The sequence below is a fragment of the Protopterus annectens genome, chromosome 1.part2 (genome assembly GCF_019279795.1).
Source record: "Protopterus annectens isolate FY-2018-M chromosome 1.part2, PAN1.0, whole genome shotgun sequence".
NCBI lineage: Eukaryota > Metazoa > Chordata > Ceratodontiformes > Protopteridae > Protopterus > Protopterus annectens.
This window is the reverse complement of record NC_056727.1, coordinates 1118693742-1118715189: the sequence shown is the minus strand read 5'-3', so window position 1 is coordinate 1118715189 and position 21448 is coordinate 1118693742. Positions and strand designations below refer to the sequence as shown.

General features: G+C 43.0%; 1 protein-coding gene across 1 annotated transcript in view; it reads left to right on the top strand.

The window, feature by feature from the left end:
• The window catches only part of SERINC2 (serine incorporator 2), a 481087-nt gene that overhangs the window by 336508 nt on the left and 123131 nt on the right, over positions 1-21448 (top strand). Inside the window, exon 7 of the mRNA XM_044060008.1 lies at positions 17743-17952. Within this exon, the coding sequence (XP_043915943.1) occupies positions 17743-17952 (210 nt within the window). The remainder of the gene's footprint in view (positions 1-17742; positions 17953-21448) is intronic.

Below are 21448 nucleotides of genomic sequence, written 5' to 3'. Positions count from 1 at the left end.
ACTGAGGTACACTTATCAACGAAAAGAAATCCAAACTAGTCCCCAGTCAAACAATTGTATTCCTGGGAGCAAGCCTGGACACAGCATCCCAAATGGCATTCCTGACTACAGAAAAACAAGCCTATCTGACAAGACTACTTCTCTCAACTGGCCACCAGAACCCAGTTATCCGCAAGGAAAATCCTGCAAGCTCTAGGGTTCATGGCCCCCTGCTTTCTACTAATTCCATATGCCAGACTGCATATGAGGAAACTTCAGTGGTACTTAAGTCTTTGGTGTCAAAATTCTCAGGACCTGGAAACTATTATACCTATGATACCTTGTTTAAGTGGGCAGCAACATGCAACCACAAGGGGCTTTCCTTTTCACAACCCCATGCCGCCCAGATCCTAACCACAGACGCATCAGACTGTGCTTGGGGTGCACACCTGGATGGCAGGTGCATTCAGGGCCACTGAAGCCCAAATCAAATTCATCTGCACATCAACCAGAAAGAGATGCTAGCTGTTCAGCACACTCTGACAGCTTTCAGATCCCTACTCTCTCCGTGGCCTGTACTAATCAAAACCGACACCACAGTGATGTGGTACATCAATAAGCAGGGGGGATCCCACTCTTACCCACTCTGCAAGCTAGCCATGACCCTTTGGAACATGGCCTCGACCATGCATATTCACCTGCAAGCTCAATTCCAGCCAGGCAACCAAACCTCTCTGGCAGACAACTTAAGCAGAAATCTCCTAGATCCACACAAGTGGCAATTAAACTGCAGCACCTTCAGCCTTGTGACCCAAAAATGGGGTACCCTAAAGGTGGACTTATTTGCCTCCCCCTACAACCACCAGCTCAGCACATTCTTCACCAGAGAACCTCACAGCAAGGCCTGGAAAGTGGATGCCCTATCCTTCCAGTGGGCAAACCTCTCAATTTATGCATTTCCCCCCCTACCTCTTCTTACAAGAACTGCTGAAGAACAGGGAGGAAAGACCAAGGACAATCCTGATTACCCCAGACTGGCCATGCCAACACTGGTACCCACTACTGTGCAGTCTGTCACCGTTGCCTCCATGGCACCCCCCCCCCCCCCCCCAGATTCCAACTCTTCTGACTCAGCAGGAGGGAGAGTTCTTGCATCCACAATTGCAGACCCTGAATCTACCAGCCTGGCTTATTCCTTGACTTCTCCAGTGGCCAGCCTAAGCAAGCAGGTCCTGGATGTCATACGTGAAGCCAGATGACCCAGTACTAGAAAATCGTATGCTGACAAGTGGAAAAGGTATTGTTCCTGGATCCAGACTAAAGGAGCTAACCCAGCACAGCCCTCCTTACCTCTCATTTTGGATTACCTAGCAGACATACTCCACAGGGGGCTATCCTTCTATCCCATTAAAATCCATGCCTCTGCCATCTCTGCACATTACAGCACTGAGCCACCTCTCTTCTCACACCCTCTCATCAAGCAGTTCCTGAGAGGGGCTATAACTGAAAGCCACCAAGAAGATCCCCTATCCCCTGCTTGGGACCTTAACTTTGTGTTGGAAAAGCTCATGCTTATCCCCCTTTGAGCCTGCAACTTCAGCAGAGTTAATTCCTCTCTTGGAAAACAGCCTTGCTTCTGGCCATCACTTCAGCTAAAAGAGTGTCTGAGCTGCAAGCACTTATGGCTGTGGAACCCTTCATCATTTTTCATGCTGACAGGGTCTCCCTCAGGACTAACCCAACTTTCATGCCTAAAGTGGTGTCCAGTGTGGCTCTCAACCAATCTATTCATTTGCCCACCTTTTTCCCTAAACCACAAAATAAGGGGGAAAGGATCCTGCACTCTTTAGATGTGTACAGACAGCTCAGATTCTACCTGGATAGGACTAAGCCCTTTAGAAAATCTGACCAGTTACTAGTCAGCTTTGCAGCAGGAGCAGTGGGCAAAGCCATATCAAAACAAACCATCTCCAAATGGATAGCACACAGCATCCATTTCTATTACAAACACCATGGGAAACCACCACCACAGGGGGTCAGAGTACATTCCACTAGGGCAATTTCAACATCTACAGCCTTTCTCAGAGGGGTCCCTACCAGGGACATGCTGGAAGCTGCAACATGGAATTCTGTTCATACCGTCACCAAGCATTACCACTTGCCTATCTCTTCCAAATCCAGGGCAGGCTTTGCATCCACAGTCCTGCAGGGCATACTAGCCAGCCCTAACTTTCCTTGACTGCCTCCACCCGTTCCTCAGCTTTGGGAATCAACCCAAGTGTGATGACTGCAACAGTGAAACACGAAGAACATAGTACAGTTGTGTACACTTACCATAAATGTAGATGTTAGAGTGTATTCACTGTTGCAGTCCTGGTTTCCCACCCTCCAGCCCCCTTGTCTGTCTCTGTTCCTTTACAGGGCTATTGGTATTTACTTTGTACTGGTAGTGTTACTCCACTATAAGCTCCCTATTGGAGGCTCCTGACATTTGGGGCAAGACAAACTGATGTAATGGCGTTGGCTGCCTGTTTTTATACCACTGACGACCTGACGTCAGTCCTGGCGCATCAGCAACCGACGCAGAAATACTAAGCCTCTGGTATTTGGGCCAACTGAGGTCTACCCCTGGCAGGATAACTAAGTGTGATGACTGCAACAGTGAATACACTCTAACATCTACATTTATGGTAAGTGTACACAACTGTACTTTCTGACGTCAGTGCGACGGGTATAAAAGAACCAGCCGACGCCATTTTCCCCAGTCTTTCTTGCCGCGCGGTGCCCGAAGCAGAAGCAGTTCGCAAGTGCCGGTCGGCCAGCTCCTGAAATTACGAAAATTTTACAACCAAAGTCTTCTTGAAAGCTAAGTACCCCGTTGGGGAAACTTTTCTTGCCTCAGACCGATGTCAGACAAAGTTAATAATTGTATTTCATGTGGGAAGCAAATACCGCATAAGGATTTCCATTCCCTCTGTATTCCTTGTTTAGGCCCAGACCACGACATCTCGGTCTGTCGCTTTTGTGCTACTTTCAATAAACGCACCATTAAGCATCGGGCGGAGTTCGCCCAGCATTATTTTGGCCAAAAATTTAACTATATTATGTCGTCGGATACTTAGACTCCAGTTTTTTCTAAAAAACGCAAAGACAAGGACAGGCACATGAGGTCCGTGGCCTCTACCGACACCACGCCAAAGCCGACTACACGTGGTCCGGTTCTCAGCGAGGCACCTAGGCAGCCCCTGACTACAGACGACACTACATTGGCGGTGTCTCCTGTGCCCGAGGTCACAGGCTCCTCGGCCCACACCCCGACTACAGATACCGAAGCCAGTCTTGGCGGTGAATCTCAAAATGTGGACAGGTCTACCTCCTCTCAAGCTGTTTTCAGACCTTCCTCTTCTTTTTCCATCAAGGCTTACACTAAGTCTAAAGCAGCCATGCATTCTAAGAGACCAGCTACACAAGGCCCATCTCCAGGCCCCATGCCTAAAAAACAGATGCTTAAAATGGCTGAGGATTTGATTACTCTTATCAGGGGTTCACAACCCCCCCCCCAGACAAAACGCCCAGAGTGGAGGAAGAATCCCCCTCCTCTGATCAGGGCTCCATTATTTCAGAGCATTCTGATGAACAGGAACATTCTTACTCCCCTTTTGAAGATTCTGATGCTGAGGAGTCCATCCCCTCTGCCCCCCTCTCAGAGGATTACTCATTTGAGGAAACTTTGCATACCTTAAGGGAACACTTCCACTGGGAAGGCCAAGATTATTCAGATTCCAAGAAAAGGCTCAGGGAATTTCTCTTGCTACCTCAGCACAGGCCTCTAGCTATACCTCCTGTCTTGGACATGCTAGATGATGTGTACTCGGAGGCCTGCCTTAACCCGGATTCTCTACCTCCAGCCCCAGTCAAGCCTGACAGGTACTACAGGGTTCCTAACTTGCACCAATTTCTATACAAAAGCCATGCTGCTGACCCAGAAACCATCTCACAGGGCCCCAAGGGAATTAAGGCCTCCACTGCTAAAAATCCATTGCCTTCAGAGAGAGATTGCAGATCTTTAGAAAGGTGGGGAAAAAAAGTATATACCTCGGCCACCTTAACCATGAGGGCATTAAACTGTCAGTTCCATATGCTAAAGTACCAACAGTTTTTGTTATCACAATTGAAAAGTAAAATGTCACAACCTGAACAACCAGACTTGAAGGAGTTGCAGGATTTGATGCATAGTGCAGAACAAGTGGGTAAGCATACCTTACAATGTGGTTTTGATGCTCTAGAGGCCTCATGTAGAGCTGCTGTTACAGGATCAGTCATACGTAGGCATGCCTGGCTCAAGGAACAAACCTTACCAGATCATGTCAAAGCCAAATTACTAGATGCCCCTCTACAAAAGGATGTATTATTTGGTGCTAATGCTGAGGAGGTATTAAGGAAAATGGAGGAAAAGGCTAAATCAATGCAAACAGTGAAAGACTTTCTACAAGTACAACCCACACGTTTCAGTAGAAATTGGCCTTCCAAAAATTGGTCCTTTCCAGCCACGGACAGACCCCAAAGAGGTAGATACAGGCGCCCGAGGGGCAGAGGGAAATCCCAAGGATCGTTTAGAGGCAGACAATGGCAAGCTCCTACACAGAGGTGGTGAGGATAACTCGCAACCATTCAGAAAGCAAGCCCAATGACTTTCCCCTTTGCATGCCAAGCAAGACTCAAATGGCAGCACCATTAGGCGGAAAACTGGCATTATTTTCAAAAAATTGGCATATTGTCACATAAGACAAATGTATCCTGGACATTATAAAGAGAGGCTACAGATTCCATTTTCACACCCTTCCAAAAATGAGAGGCATGCCTGACCTGCCACACAATCAAAGGGCAGAGGCACAAAGACTAATTTCAGATCTCATAGACATGAAAGCTATTCAAGAGGTACCTACGCACGAACAAGGTCAAGGTTTTTATTCCAGACTGTTCCTGGTACCAAGGAAGGGAAAAGATTGGAGACCTATTTTGGACCTATCCATCCTAAACACATTTCTACTCCTACCAAAATTCAAGATGCTCACTCTACAGCAGCTTCTTCCCATGCTGGGCAAGGAGTCTTGGCTGGTAACATTGGACCTCAAGGAGGCATACCTGCATGTCCCAATCAGACAGAATTGCAGACGATACCTCAGATTTCTTGCAGGTTCAACCCATTATCAATTCTCTGCATTGCCCTTTGGCTTATCTACTGTGCCCAGAGTATTCACGAAATGCCTGGCATCAGTAATTGCCTACTGCAGACTTCAAGGGATACAAATATACCCCTATTTGGACGACTGCCTGATCCAAGCGGACAGCAAGCACATTTTACTGGAACATCTGGCTTATGTAATAATGTTGAATTCTCTGGGATACACAGTCAGCAAAAAGAAATGAAGATTAATACCCTCTCGGAAAATAATTTTCCTGGGTGCCAACTTGGACACAAACACCCAGATGGGCCTACCTCACGCCAGAGAAGCAGGGGCAACTAACTCAATACTTCAGAACACTAGCAAATTGCACCAGGCTGACTGCAAGGAAAATCCTGCAGGCTCTGGGATTCATGGCATCTTGCATCTTACTAATCCCATGTGCAAAGCTGCATATGAGGAAACTTCAATGGTACCTGAAAAACCTATGGTCTCAACACAGCCACAGCCTGGAAACAATAATACCACTAATTCCATGTCTTCAAAAGGAATTCCTGTGGTGGGCTCAAGCATGCCAGGCAAACACAGGTCTCCCATTCAGCAAGCCTCAAGCAAAGCAAGTCATCACAACAGACGCCTCTGACTACGCCTGGGGGGGGCGCACATGACAGATCGGTGCATTCAGGGCAAATGGTCCCAAAAAGAAAAGCACCTGCACATCAATCAAAAGGAGATGCTAGCAGTAATAAATGCTGCTATAGCTTTCAAAGACCTCCTGCAACCAGGTCAACTATTGATAAGGACGGACAACACCACAGTAATGTGGTACATAAACAGGGAGGAACCCATTCTTACCCCCCTATGCAGACTGGCCATGTCACTTTGGAACATGGTCATGGACTTACAAATTGAACTACAAGCACAGTCCTTGCCAAGCAAGGAAAACACGCTGGCAGACAACCTAAGCAGAAATATGACAGATCCCACGAATGGAAGTTGCATCCTCAAGTTTTTACAGAGATAATTCAAGCATGGGGGAGGCCAGACATAGATCTCTTTGCTTCCCACGAAAATCACCAATTGTCAAAATTCTGCTCAAGGATTTTTCACCCAAAGGCCTGGAGAGTGGACGCTCTCTTTCAGTTGGACATCAATGACAGTTTATGCCTTCCCACCTCTTCCTCTGCTGCCCAAAGTACTATTAAAAACCAGAGCAGACAGACTGAAGATGATTCTCATTGCTCCAGACTGGCCAAGACAACACTAGTGCCCACTCCTGAGGAGCCTGATGCATTCCCCACCATGGACCCTGCCTCTAATGCCTCTTCTGACTCAGCACAGCTTCAAAACTCTTCACAGTCAGCTAAAACACTCAATCTAGCCGCATGGAAGATTCCTTAGCATTACAACAGACCCTACTCTCCAAGGAGGTGCAGGATGTCATTTTGGAGGCCAGAAGGCCGTCTACCAGAAAAGCTTACTCCGCAAAATGGAAGCGGTTTTGTGTCTGGAATGAGAAAAAGGGCCAGGATCCTGGAAACCTGAATTTACCTCAAATATTACAGTATCTAGCTGAGCTGCTAAGCAGTGGACTTTCTTTCTCCTCCATCAAAATCCATGGCTCAGCCATTTCTGCAGAATACAACACTGATCCACCCTTATTCTCTCACCCCCTCTTAAGACAGTTCCTCAGCGGGGCTAAGAATCTGAAACCCCCAAGGAAACGACCAATACCTGCTTGGGATCTCGATTTCTTTCTAGAAAAACTGAGTTTGCCTCCTTTTCAGCCAGCTGCCTCATCAGATTTGCAATATTTGTCCTGGAAAACAGCTTTCCTTCTGGCTATTACCTCTGCTCGTAGGGTATCGGAACTACAAGCTCTCATGGCTGTGCAGCCTTTCATCATCCATCAGGACAGAGTTTCCTTACTAACCAACCCGTCCTTTATGCCAAAAGTGATATCCAGGGTAGCTTTGAATCAGGCTATACACTTGCCTACCTTTTATCCTAATCCTCAAAACAAAGGGGAGAGATTACTACATTCCTTGGACATCCACAGACAACTGCGTTACTATTTGGATAGAACAAAGCCTTTCAGGAAATCAGATCAGCTCTTTGTGTCCTATGCTATAGGAGCACAAGGAAAGCTAATTTCCAAACAGACTATCTCAAAATGGATAGCCCACTGCATACGCTTTTGCTACTCTTTTCATGGCAAAACTGTACCTACAGGCATCAGATCTCACGCCACAAGGGCCATGGCTACCTCTGCAGCTTTTCTCAGAGGAGCTCCTACCAAAGATATTTTGGAAGCAGCCACTTGGAGCTCTGTGCATACCTTCTCCAAGCACTACCACCTTCCTTTATACTCCAAATCTAAAGCGGGCTTTGCCACTGCAGTCTTGCAGGGCATTCTGGCTCCTCCTAGTTCCACCTAGTGCCTACCACCCCTTTCTTAGCTTTGGGATTCTACCCATCTGTTATAACTGCAGCTGTATGCACGATGAACATAGTACAGTTTTGTACCTACCATAAATGTAGATGTTCGAGTGCTAATACAGCTGCAGTCCAGGTTTCCCTCCCTCCTTCCCCTCTTGGGACAGGACTATACTCATGCTACCTGATTGGGGTATTCATTCTGGATGTATTTGCTTGCACTACTATATTTGAATTATATAGCATTGCTTTATCACACAAATTTATGTATTGCCTTCCTTCTGGGGGCACCTGACATCTGGGGCAAGAAAAACTGAAGAAAATGGCGTCTGCTGGTTCTTTTATACCCCTGTCGCACTGACGTCAGGGAAGAAGTGACGGCAACCGACGCCGGACCTAGACTTTGGAATTCGGCCGACCGAGGACCCGCCTGACGGCAGGAGAACCCATCTGTTATGACTGCAGCTGTATTAGCACTCGAACATCTACATTTATGGTAGGTACAAAACTGTACTTTTTGGACACATTACCTCGGTCTCAAAAGCAGTGGCTCTTAAGTCAGCCGTTAGCTATGTTTCTCCACATCAGATTGTATAATGGACTTTGAAAGTACAGTGGTCCCACTTACTAGACTCAATAAGGCATTTCAGAATTTGCAAAAACAGATGCAATGCAGGTGCTAAATCTGTTACAGGAACCATGTCCACATGAAGAACATGTTCAAAAAAACATGCTTTATTGATTCCACTAGTTAAGAGCTTTCATCCTCCAACAGGACGACTTTAGAAATATGTCCTGTTGGAGGATGAAATCGCTTAACTAGTGGAATTAATAATGCTTTTTTTATATATATTCTTGGTGTGGATATGGTTCCTGTAACAGATTTAGCACCTGCACTGCTCTTGTTTTTGGTTGTTTCTGCAGGTTTGGCCCACTTCTTGTTCTTTACATTTCAGAATTTCCAGGCCATGTAGTTTACATTTGAAATGAGAGGTTCTTTGTGTTTCACTGTTGCAGTCATTACATTTGGATAATCTGCTGGCAGGTTGCCCTCAGTCGGCCTGAATTCCAAAGTCTTGGGTCCTGCGTCCGTTGCTGTCTTCTCTTCCATGACGTCAGGTCATCAGGGGTATAAAACATGCAGCCGACGCCATTTTCTTTAGTCTTTTCTTGCCGTGCGGTGCCCGAAGCAGAAGCATTTCTCAAGTGCCGGTCAGCCGACTACTGAAATATTCGAGTTTCAGAACTGAAGTCTTCACTAAAGCGAAGTACCTCGTTGGGGAAACTTTTTTTCTTGCTTTTTACTGATGTCAAAAAAAGTTACTAACTGTATTACTTGTGGAAAGCAAATATCTCATAAGGATTTCCATCTATACTGTATTCCTTGCCTAGGCCCTGATCACAATGTGTCTGGCTGTCGGTTTTGTGCTAGATTTAACCAGCGCACTATTAAGCGTCTGTATATTTTTGCATCAAAGTATTTTGGAAACAGATTTAACTACCCAGAAATGTCGGATAGTAATCCGACTATGAGTACGTAAAAAAAACACAAAGAAAAGGACAGAGAAAGGCAGTCGAGATCCAAAACAGACGACGAAGCTTCTCCTAAGCCAGTCACCAGTTCGCCTGTACTCAGTGAGGCGCTTTCGCAACCCATGATACCCTCTACCTTCGAGTCGCGGGCCTCTACCGACACCCATGTGGAGTCCGACATGCCGCAAGATACTCAAGGTATTGGACCAGATAGATCTCCCTCGGTTGGTTCCGGAGCCACTGAGCAGGCACCGGCTTCTGAGGGCGTATTCAGGCACCAACATTTGTATATCAAACCGACGAAAGCTGCAAAACCAAAGACAAAAGCAACTTCTAAAACTAAAAATAAGATGTATGAGCCACGTGCACAGGCCTCTATGCCTAAAAAACAGATGATCAACATGGCTGAAGACCTTATTACCTTGAGCAGGGTACCCATCCCCCTCCTGATAAGAGGCCTAGGCAAGACACTGATTATAAATCTTCATATCAGGTTTCTATTCCTTCTGATTCCTCTTCTGATCAGGAATTATCTATACCTCCCTATGAGGATTCTGATGCTGAGGAGTCTATTCCATCTGCATCTCCTCCTGAAGATTATTCATTTGGAGAAACCTTGCATACTTTGAGGGAGCATTTTCACTGGGGGAGTTAAGACTTCTCAGAATCAAAAAAGAGGCTCAGGGATTTCCTTCTTCCTCAGCACAGGCCTTTAGCCATTCCCCCTGTTTTAGACATTGTGGATGATGTGTTTTCGGAGTCTAGCTTGACCCCTGACTCCTTACCTCTGGCTCCCAGTAAGCCTGACAGATACTACAGGGTCCCTGACTCAAGTACATTTTTATTTAGAAACCCTGCTGTTGATCCTGAAACTATTTCACAGGGTCCAAAGGGAGTTAAGGCCTCAGCAAAAAATCCTACCCCCTCTGACAGAGATTCAAGGGCACTGGACAGATGGGGGATAAAAGGTTTATACATCTGCAGCCTTGGCAATCAGGGCCTTAAACTGTCAATTTCATATGCTTAAGTACCAACAACATGTTATGGGATTGCTGAAACAAAATGATGATTTCAGAATGTGCAGAAAATAAAGAATTGCAGGAATTAGTGCATGCAGCTGAACAAGTTGGAAAACATACTTTGCAATGTGGTTTTGATTCCTTAGAGGCCTCCTGCAGGGCCGCAGTTACTGGATCTGTGATTAGGAGGCATGCCTGGTTAAAGGAACAGAATTTGCCTGATCATGTTAAAGCAAAATTGCTAGATGCACCTTTACAGCATGATTCTCTGTTTGGTATTAAGGCAAAAGAGGTTTTAAAGAAAATGGAAGATAAAGCTAAGTTTATGCAAACTGTTAAAGACTTACAAATGCAGCCACCAAAATTCAATAGACACTGGCCAACAAAAAACTGGTCCTTTTCTGTGTCAGACAGAGCTCAAAGGGGCAAATCCAGATGCCCCAAGGGTTCCAGGTACCAGGCGCAAGATTCTTACAGGTCAAAGCAATGGGGCGCTTCCACCTCCAAATCTGGAGGAGATAAAGTGCAAACCTACAGAAAGCAATCCTAATGACTTCAGTCTGCCTACGCCAAGCACTTATCTTTTGGCAGCATCCATAGGGGGAAAACTAGCACTTTTTGCTTAAAATTGGCAGTTGTTAATCCAGGACAAGTGGGTACTAAACATTGTATCACAGGGATACAGATTTCATTACCACACTCTGCCAATGGCAAATGGTTGGCCAGATCTGCCACAAAATCAATGGGCAGAGGCACAGAAACAGGTTGTCCCTCATGGATATGGGGGCCATTCACACAGTACCAGAACAGGAAGAAGGGCAAAGTTTTTACTCAAGACTGTTCTTGGTACCCAGAAAGGACGAGGCCTGGCGGCCAATACTGGATTTATCGATTTTAAACACATACCTGGACATTCCAAAATTCAAAATGCTGACTTTGCAGCAGCTTCTGCCCATGCTGGGCAAGAATGCTTGGCTGGTGACTTTAGACCTAAAAGAGGCATATCTGCATGTCCCAATAAGAAAATCGTGCAGAAGATACCTCGGATTCAAGGCTGGCTTAATGCATTACCAGTTCTCTGCACTGCCCTTTGGCTTATCTACTGTGCCCAGGGTCTTAGTGCCTGGCACCAGTATATGCATTTTGCAGACAAAAAAGTATACAAATATATCCTTACTTGGACGACTGTCTCATTCAAGCAGAGAACAAGGACACACTCTTCTTCGATATCTGGTGTTTGTGAAAAGGCTTTTAACATGCCTAGGGTACACAATAAACAAAAAGAAATCACAACTGGTACCCTCTCAAAAGATAACATTCCTGGGTGCAACCGTGAATACAACTGCCCAGATGGCTTACCTCACGCCAGACAAACAAAGGCAACTGACTACTTACTTCAAACTGATGGCAACCAAAACCTAGTTATCTGCAAGACAAATTCTGCAGGCTCTGGGCTTCATGGCATCCTACTAATTCCATAAACAAGACTGCATATGAGGAAACTTCAATGGTATCTAAAAAGTTTATGGAGTCAACATTCTCAGTTTTTAGGCAATGATTCCTCTCATTCCCTGACTACAACAGGAGTTTCTATGGTGGGCAAAGGCATGTCACCAAAACATGGGACGGGCCTTCACCCCCCCCCCCCCCTTGCCAGCCAAACCTAAACAGACGCATCGGATTATGCCTGCGGGGCCCACATGGCAGGAAGATGCAGCAGGGCATATGGACCCTAAAACAAATGCATCTACATATCAACCAGAAAGAGATGCTAGCTGTTCAAAATGCCCTGACAGCCTTCAAAGACTTGCTTCATCCAGGACAACTACTGATAAAGACGGACAACACCACAGTCATGTGGTATATAAACAAGCAAGGGGGCACACACTCATACCCCCTCAGTTTACGCCTTTCCTCCTCTGCCTCTTCTCCCCAAGGTCCTCCTAAAAGTCAGACAAGAGAAACCAAAGATGATACTAATTGCCCCGGACTGGCCCCGCCAGTACTGGTTCCCCAATCCTAAGGAACTTGCCTCAATACCCAGCTTGGACCTTATCTCAAAGACCTCAACTACTGTCCCAGCAAAGAAATCAGATCCTGCACAATCAACTACAGACACTGAACCTAGCAGCATGGCTAATCATGTAGTTATACAAACAACACCTTTCAGTAAAGCTGTGATGGATGTCATTTTGGAAGCCAGAAGGCCTAGTACTAGGAAATCTTACGCTGACAAATGGAAGAGATTCTATGCTTGGAATCAAGCACAAGGAACAGATACAGCAAAACCAAATACTCCTCAGATATTACAATACTTAACTGAGATGCTTGGCAAAGGCCTATCTTTCTCATCAATTAAAATCCATGCCTCTGCCATTTCAGCTCATTACAATACAGAGCCACCAATTTTTTCTCATCCTTTACTAAAGCAGCATCTTGGAAGAACCAAAAATTTAAGGCCTCCTAGAAGATCACCATTACCTGCATGGGACCTCAATTGTGTTGGAAAAGCTCACCCTGCACCCATTTGAACCAGCTGCTACCTCTGATATAAAGTTCTTATCATGGAAAACAGCTCTGCTACTAGCATTTACTTCAGCAAGAGGAGTATCAGAGCTACAGGCCCTCATGGCTGTAGAGCCTTTTATCATATTTTACCCAGACAGGGTGTCTGAGGACAAATCCTACTTTTATGCCTAAGGTGGTTTCCAGTGTGGCTCTTAACCAAACAATTCACCTGCCAACCTTTTATCCAAATCCGCAGAACAAGGGGGAGAGAATTCTGCATTCCTTGGACATGTGCAGGCAGCTAAGATTCTACTTGAACAGGACTAAAGCTCTAAGAAAAACTGAGCAATTACTAGTGTCATATGCTGCAGGATCAGAAGGAAAGGCTACTACGAAGCAGACAATTTCAAAGTGGATAAGCCACTGCATTTGTTTCTGCTACTTACACCATGGTAAACCTGTGCCCAAGGGCATTAGGTCTCATTCCACCAGAGCTGCAGCACCTTTCTCAGAGGAGTACCAACCAAAGACTTTCTAGAGGCTGCTACTTGGAGTTCTGTCCACACCTTCACAAAGCATTATCATTTGCCTCTCTAAGTCCAGGGCAGGCTTTGCCACTGCAGTGCTGCAGGGCCTTATAGCCGCACCTAATACTGTTTAGCTCCAGCCTCCCAACCATAGCTTTGGGATTCTACCCAAATGTAATGACTGCAACAGTGAAACACGAAGAACATAGTACAGTTGTGTACACTTACCATAAATGTAGATGTTCTAGTTGCAGTCCAGGTTACCCTCCCGCCATCCCCCTGTCATTCTGGAATTTATCTTTCCTTTATCTTCTACAACCTATGTGGTGTATTTGCTTGTAGATGAAGGTAAAAGTTTATATTGATGCATATATACATATATATATATATATATATTTTGCCCCCTTTTTGGGGGCACCTGACATACAGGGCAAGAAAAACTAAAGAAAATGGCGTTAGCTGCATGTTTTATACCACTGACGACCTGACGTCATGGAAGAGAAGACAGCAACTGACGCAGGACCCAAGACTTTGGAATTCAGGCCAACTGAGAGCACCCTGCCAGCAGATTACCCAAATGTAATGACTGCAACAGTGAATACACTCTAACATCTACGTTTATGGTAAGTGTACACAACTGTACTTTTCACATTCCAAGCCTGACTCTGGGAAGTCCATTCCATATCTGCACTACTGTAGTGGCTGTTGCTGTGGGTACCTCTGCGTTAGCGTTAGGGAACATTGTCAGGAGGAAGCACTCCATGATGAGAGTAGACATGGCACTGCAAACCCTTCAGGTCATCCTGCCCCATGGTGCTATTACTATCCAACCCAGCAACATGGCTGCGGTTTGGTATGCAGAGGACTGATGACTCCTACTGCCTTCGTCAAGATGTGATGACGGTATGGGAATGGACTATTTCAACAGGACACTTTTTGATTTCCAGTCTTATTCCTTTTGAGGCTAGTAGATGGTCTTAATTGCTGTTTTTTAATGTTTCATGAGTCATCCCGCAAGACAGTACATTGTATGGAAATTGCTCCATTGGTAGGGGAAGCCTTGCTGTAGCTTGTTTACATACCCAGCCAGTGCAGAGTGCAGCATCTTTTTTACCCTCCTCCTTTCTCAGGAGGAATATCCTAAGGATGCTTCCTCCATAAATAGCCCCCAAGACTATTTTTTATGTTCTAGTGGTTCCCTTATTCCAAAATCTATAGAAAAAGGCAGAACAAGTCCAAATTTGTTCTCATTACCCCATGTTGGCAACAGTTATGGCTTCCTCTGCTTGGGCCTCATCTTCTAAAGAAGCCTCTGTTTTAGGTCCTTCAGAATCCTCCAGACTCGCTTCTTCAGAAAACCTTAATCAGACATTTATTCAATTTATCTAACCATGTGGTTTCTTCAGTTCCAGTAATAACACAATATTTTTTACACCTTGTCTTGAATCCTCACCTACTGAAATCGACAAACCCACTGTCACTGCCCAATGGCCCATTCATCCTCCTGAAGAAGCTGGTCAGGTCTCTGGAACAAGCTCACCATGCTGCACTTCTGTCCCAGACCTGTTGGGTTCAGTGTGTTTACCATCTTCCCAGGACATAGTAAAGGTAGTGCCCATTCAATCTCTGGAGTGAAAACCAAAGACCTTTCATTCCTTGGGTTGACAACACTAGTCTGCTTCCCTCACTGATACTGGCAAGGAGGTAAAGAGGGGGTCAATTATTAGTAAGGTGGACATAGTCCCCTTCACATGGAGTTCCTAACCTCCAAATTCGACAGTTCACTAGATCTCAAGTGCTTGGATGACCATGATCACCTGTATATGCCTGTCATCCCAGGGCCTAATTCTGTGCAGATTACCACTTGCCTTGCTTTGTAGGTCTGGACTATATGGGTGCAATGCCTAAAGTTCCTACTTTGTGCCATTTCTGTGACATACCAGAGCTACCCCCCCCCCCCCCCCGGATGGATGAGCTGGAAATGTCCACTTACTCCCACCCTCCCGGCCCTCCTCCTCATAACACTCAAACCACTAGTGGAATCCAGGTTAACTGGAGTGCAGTCCAGACTTTATCTTTGTATGCTGTGGGTGCACGTGAAACTTCTGCCATCTGTGAAAGTTTGCAAGGCCTTTCTCAGACGTACTTTTCTTATCCTGCCTCGTATCAAGTATCCTGTTTGTTCATGAGATTTATACTATAACCAAAAAATGACACACAACCAAATAAATGACTCCCTTAAAAAGTCTGTATAATGGAAAATGCTGTTTTAGTGGCAATTGTGTGCTAGAAGATCTTTTTATTTGAAGGTTTTATGCCTAATGAAACAGGTAAAACACTTATTCTAGCTTGTTGTTCTATTTTCTTCTTAGTTTATTTCACAGTTGTGGGTCTTGATAGATTTGGTCCTGCTCATTTAAAAACTGAGCTGCCCATAGACGACGTGTGGTGTAATACACAGGCAGCTAAGATTTTATGTAGACGGAATCAACTCCATCAGTGAAGACCTGAATTAAAAAAAAAAAAAAAAAACTAAAGTTTCTAAAATTATTTAATTCAAATGGGTAACAACGTTAAATTTTGTTATGAAACATAACAGTAAATCTTTGCATTCTGAGCTTAGAGGTCACACAAGGGTGGTGACAAAACATTTTTCAGCAGTGCATCCCTAGATAAGGTTTGTGCAGCAGCTACGTGGGCTTCACTGAATACTTATAGCAAGACAGTACAAGATGGATTTGATCTGTAGATCTTGGTCTGTCTTCTTGGCTAAAATGTAGGTTCTATTCCCATGAAAGTATTCGAAACAGAATGATCAGCTTGGTACTCTGATTACTATTGGAGACTAGAACTCCTCATACCAGATATGAGTTATGTTTTTACCCATCACTTTAGCTCTTGCTTATAGTATCTGTCATCTACCGTCATTTGCCCTGCTTCATGCAGGTGTATTATAGGGGATTCTTAGTTGTTAAGTTTCTGATCTGCCTTGGCATCGAGAAGCAGAAATCTGAAAAGTTATCTAAAGGGAGCTGTCAGTGTACAGGAAAATTTTCAGATGTTGAGTAGACTAAATGTCTGCAACTTTAGCTCTCCTGTTGATGAAGATGGACTTCATCCAGATCTAACATTATGGTAAGTAATTCATCTTCGTTTCTTCAGCTAATGCCCCATAATAACTACTCTGCTTTGGAATCTTAAACATTGTAATGAAGAAATTGACATCACCTCGCTTTCACATACGTCAGTAGTAAGAATGTCAGAGCTGTAGGCTTTAATATATAAACTCTGCATTACTTTGTACATAGGGAGGCACATAGGACTAATCCCTCCATTTCCAAGGCTGTGTCAGAGCAAGTATTTATATGCGACTGTCCAGTTAGTATGCTACCCTTCAACTTGAAACAAACTAAGGTTTCTGCACTTGATGAACATGCACAGATAACAGCAGTGCTACACTGAGAGAACAAAGGACCTTTGACAAAAAAGTAACTTGCTTTTTTATGGCAGAAATATAGGGCAGACCAGGCCTGAAACAGTTTCTCTCAAAATGGGTAACTGTGTACTGTTTTCTGTTCCAACCAGTATGGAACAATCTTCCAGGAACAGAGTAAGGCTCATTTTGCTAATGCAACTACCACAGCTTTCTTTTTAGAAATGCATCAACATGGTGCATTTACAAAGCAACCACATGGCTCTCCATATATACTTTTATATTAAATTGGGCATTTTGTGAAGGATTTGCCATTGCAGTCTCTTTAGAAAATGAACTTTGCATGGGCTAATTAATGAAAAAGCAGCAGTGATGCATAAATGTACGTAGTGCAGTTGTGTGAGCAAACTGTAGATTTTTGAATACAAGGATCGCTAATAGTGTAGATTCTTTCCCACTAACCCCTTATAACCTTCCCTTATCTTTTATGTAGTCAAAAATAGACATCATGAAGATACCCATTTCACTTATTGACTCTTTCTCCCCACGTTTTAGAAATATTTTAATCCGTTCTAAATTGGGCAGTCTCACAGTGTTATGTGCACACCAGTTATCGACTGTCTTACCTACAAACGATGGAGTTAGCTGTTGTCCCTTTCTGCCAGCCATTCTCCTACTGATGTCCTTCCAGTAAGAGAGAGAGACGAGCATTGTGTATGGGATGTCCAGATCTCAAAGTCAGGATGAGTGATTGGATGTCTGGCTGGACTAATTTCCACCCATTATGAGTGCTGATACCATGAGTATCTTTTCTTTTTGTCCTCCATCAGGACTTTTGTGTTCAGTATTGTCTTGTATCTTTCCATGTGCGCTTCATCATACTTGCGTGTTGTGGTATAGTGGTAACTTTGGGTATTTGTGCTTAAATGTGATGACTATCTTTCCTATTTTGACTGTGTGGTTTCTGTAGTTTAACTAGTAACATAGAAGTGCCTGAGCTTTTAAGTTCTAGTGCTACAGATGTGGATATATAGAAAGCTACATTTGCAAAGATATTGTATTGACTGAAATAGAAACTTGCTTTATTAATTTGTTTTTTCTTCTGTTTCTGTTGATGACAGTATCCGCAGCTCCAAAAACACCCACGTAGACAAGTTGCTTCTGTCTGATGGCAAAGAGGGAGGGGACATCCCATCTGACAATGTGGAAGATGGGGTCTATCGTGCAGTAGACAGTGAAACAGAGACTGTTAACTACAGTTATTCTTTCTTTCACTTCTGTCTCTTTCTGGCATCTCTGTACATTATGATGACCCTCACTAATTGGTACAGGTGAGTACCCAAAACTAAATTTAATTTCTGATGTGCATTTTACATAACCTTGATGCTTTGCTGAAACCTGTTTGCCTGAGGTTTCTGGGAAAATCTATTTATATTAGTTCATAGAACAAATTGTTTTGGGAGCAACTCAAGCCTTTAGTCCATTCACCCAGTCTTGCAAATTATACATGTATTGGTTTTGCTAAGTAATGGAGGGCTGCTTGTTCACTTCATGTGTCAGGATGGACATGGAAATATGGACTGACATGGTTAAGAGAAAAGTAACATTTTTTATTCATTTGTTTGTAGAAGATGCACAAGTCTTGCGTCTTAATTTGAAAATTGCCACAATACCCCATTGAACAGTCATCTGATTTGCCCCTTTGGGCCCTGATTTAGTTTCTTTGAAAGACTGAAGTGGGTTATACCATGCCATTTGCCAGAATGCAAATGGAAGTTTTCTTGCTCTGTAAACCTATTACGATTAAGGCAAATGATGCAGTCCTTTAGACAGATGAACAGTATATAGTAGATAAGTGTAGTAGCACAGATTGCTGAAAATCCCAGAAACTGTGTGTGGTATGATTGTTCAGGACATTGTCTACTTGGAACGAAATATTTTAGAAGTTCTGGAATGAAGTGGTTCAGGGAAGAACTCTGTACTATGTGACAACCACTTCTGCAAACATTGTTTATAGTGAAAAGTATTTTCAGATGAGGATACTGCAGGGGAAATTCCTCTTTTCCATTGGTGCAGCAAACCTCAAAGTTGATTAAATAATGGGGTGATTGCTTGTAGAAGAGCAGTTGTTTTGGCCAGTATATGAACCCGAGGATGTGAAAAGCTGTACAAAACATGTAGTTTTTTGAGTAAGATGAAGCAAAGATGTGAACACACACACACACACACACTATTTTTTAGTAAAACTACAAAAGACATTTGACGAATGAAATTTTCTCAGGTGTGTGTATATAGATATATGGCTCTAGGACTTTTGAAAGATCAAAAGTCCAAATCAGTTATCACCGAACATACTTTACCAAAAGCACTTACGGTAAAGTATGTTTACAAAAAACATTAAACCTACTTCTATGCAGGGGGACAAGCCCCCCTGCACCCCCCACCCCCCTACATTAATATTCTCACTCCGAGGTCGCACTACAGTGGGGAAAAGGGAATTTTCCCTTAACACCATAGTACGACCAGCACAACGAGCATAGTTATCCGAAAGTGCTGCTTCAGTGAACAGCACTTTTGGTTAAGTATGCTCAGTGATTTCTGCTTCGGTGGAACATGCATTTGGGGATCTGTACGGATCCCAGATAGATATATAGATTTTATTTCGATATATATATATATATATATATATATTATATATAGAGAGGTAGATAGAGAAAGATAGAGAGAGAGAGATATAGGTCTGCGGTGGGAGTGACGGATGCGTTTAAGGTGGAGGTGGGGTTACAGCAAGGATCAGCTCTGAGCCCTTTCTTATTTGCTATGGTGATGGGCAGGTTGACAGACGAGATCAGACAGGAGTCCCCGTGGACTATGATGTTTGCAGATGACATTGTGATCTGTAGTGAGAGTAGGGATCAGGTGGAGACGACCCTGGAGAGATGGAGATATGTTCTAGAGAGAAGAGGAATGAAGGTCAGCAGGACTAAGACAGAATATATGTGTGTGAATGAGAAGGAGGATAGAGGAATGGTGAGGATGCAAGGAGTAGAGGTGGCGAAGGTGGATGAGTTTAAATACTTAGGGTCAGTAGTTCAGAGTAACGGTGAGTGTGGAAGAGAGGTGAAGAAGAGAGTACAGGCAGGATGGAGTGGGTGGAGAAGATTGTCAGGAGTTATTTGTGACAGACTAGTACCTGTAAGAGTGAAAGGGAAGGTCTACAAGAGGGTAGTGAGACCAGCTAGGTTATATGGGCTTGAGACAGTGGCATTGACAAAATGCAGGAGTTTGAGCTGTATGTGGCAGAATTAAAGATGTTAAGATTTGCACTGGGTGTGACAAGGTGGACAGGGTTAGGAATAAGTATATTAGAGGGTCAGCCCAGGTTGGAAGGTTTGGAGACAAAGCCAGAGAGGCACGATTACGTTGGTTTGGACATGTGCTGAGGAGGGATGCAGAGTATATTGGGAAAAAGATGCTAAGGATGAAGCTACCAGGTAACAGGAAAAGAGGAAGGCCTAAGATGAGGTTTATGGATGTGGTGAGAGAGGAGGACATGCAGGTGGTTGGTGTGACAGAGCAAGATGCAGAGGACAGGAAGAAATGGGAACAGGTAATCTGCTGTGGCGACACCTAACGGGAACAGCCGAAAGATGATGATGATAGATTATATATATATATATATATATATATATATATATATATATATATATATATATATATATATATATATATATATATATATATATATATATATATATATATATATATATATATATATATATATATATATATATATATATATATATATATATATATATATATATATATATATATATATATATATATATATATATGTATATATATATATATTAGATATAAGTATATAAATATAATTACATACACATACCTATTTTATATATATATATATATATATATATATATATATATATATATATATATATATATATATATATATATATATATATATATATATATGTAGCTGACATACACACACACACATATATATAGCTGACATACACATATATATATATATATATATATATATATATATATATATATATATATATATATATATATATATATATATATATATATATATATATATATATATATATATATATATATATATATATATATATATATATATATATATATATATATATATATATATATTTATATATTTATTTATTTATTTATTTATTAATGAAGATTAGAGCTTTGGGTTAGGATTTTCTGGCTGTCTAATCAGCTTTGCTTTGGGAGTAAGAAATTTGGTCTCAAAATGTTAACTCTGTTGACAGTGTAGAATCAGGACTCTACCAAATGCAGAAAGGAGGAAATATGTCTGTAACCATAATACCAACTGAGTATTTTTAGTGTTGCCTTATTCCAGGACACACCTGTTTATTTGTTAAGATGCCTCTTCCATAAAAGTTCATTGAAGTTCAATTTTTGTGTTTGTTCAGCGGGACTGGGGACAGTAGAGAATCCTTTTCACAAACTAAAGATTAGAACAAAGACCACCTGTTACCCAGAGGCAAGTCAGTTTTGTCCATGAGTTTGCAACTGCTGAATAGACGTAGACATTGTGTAGATTGTAGTTGTCGACAGTTAATGGTAGTAAATAGGACCACCTAGCATCTGGCTGTCCAAAGCTTTTTTATACTTCACTGTTCAGGAGTATTTTTGTTTAATTTTCAGGGAGTATTGCCTGATTTCATTAAAGAATATTATTCTGTTTCAAATGCTTAAGGCTGGTTGGTAACATGTAAGGGTAGTGACACAAAACTGGTAAATTATAACTCA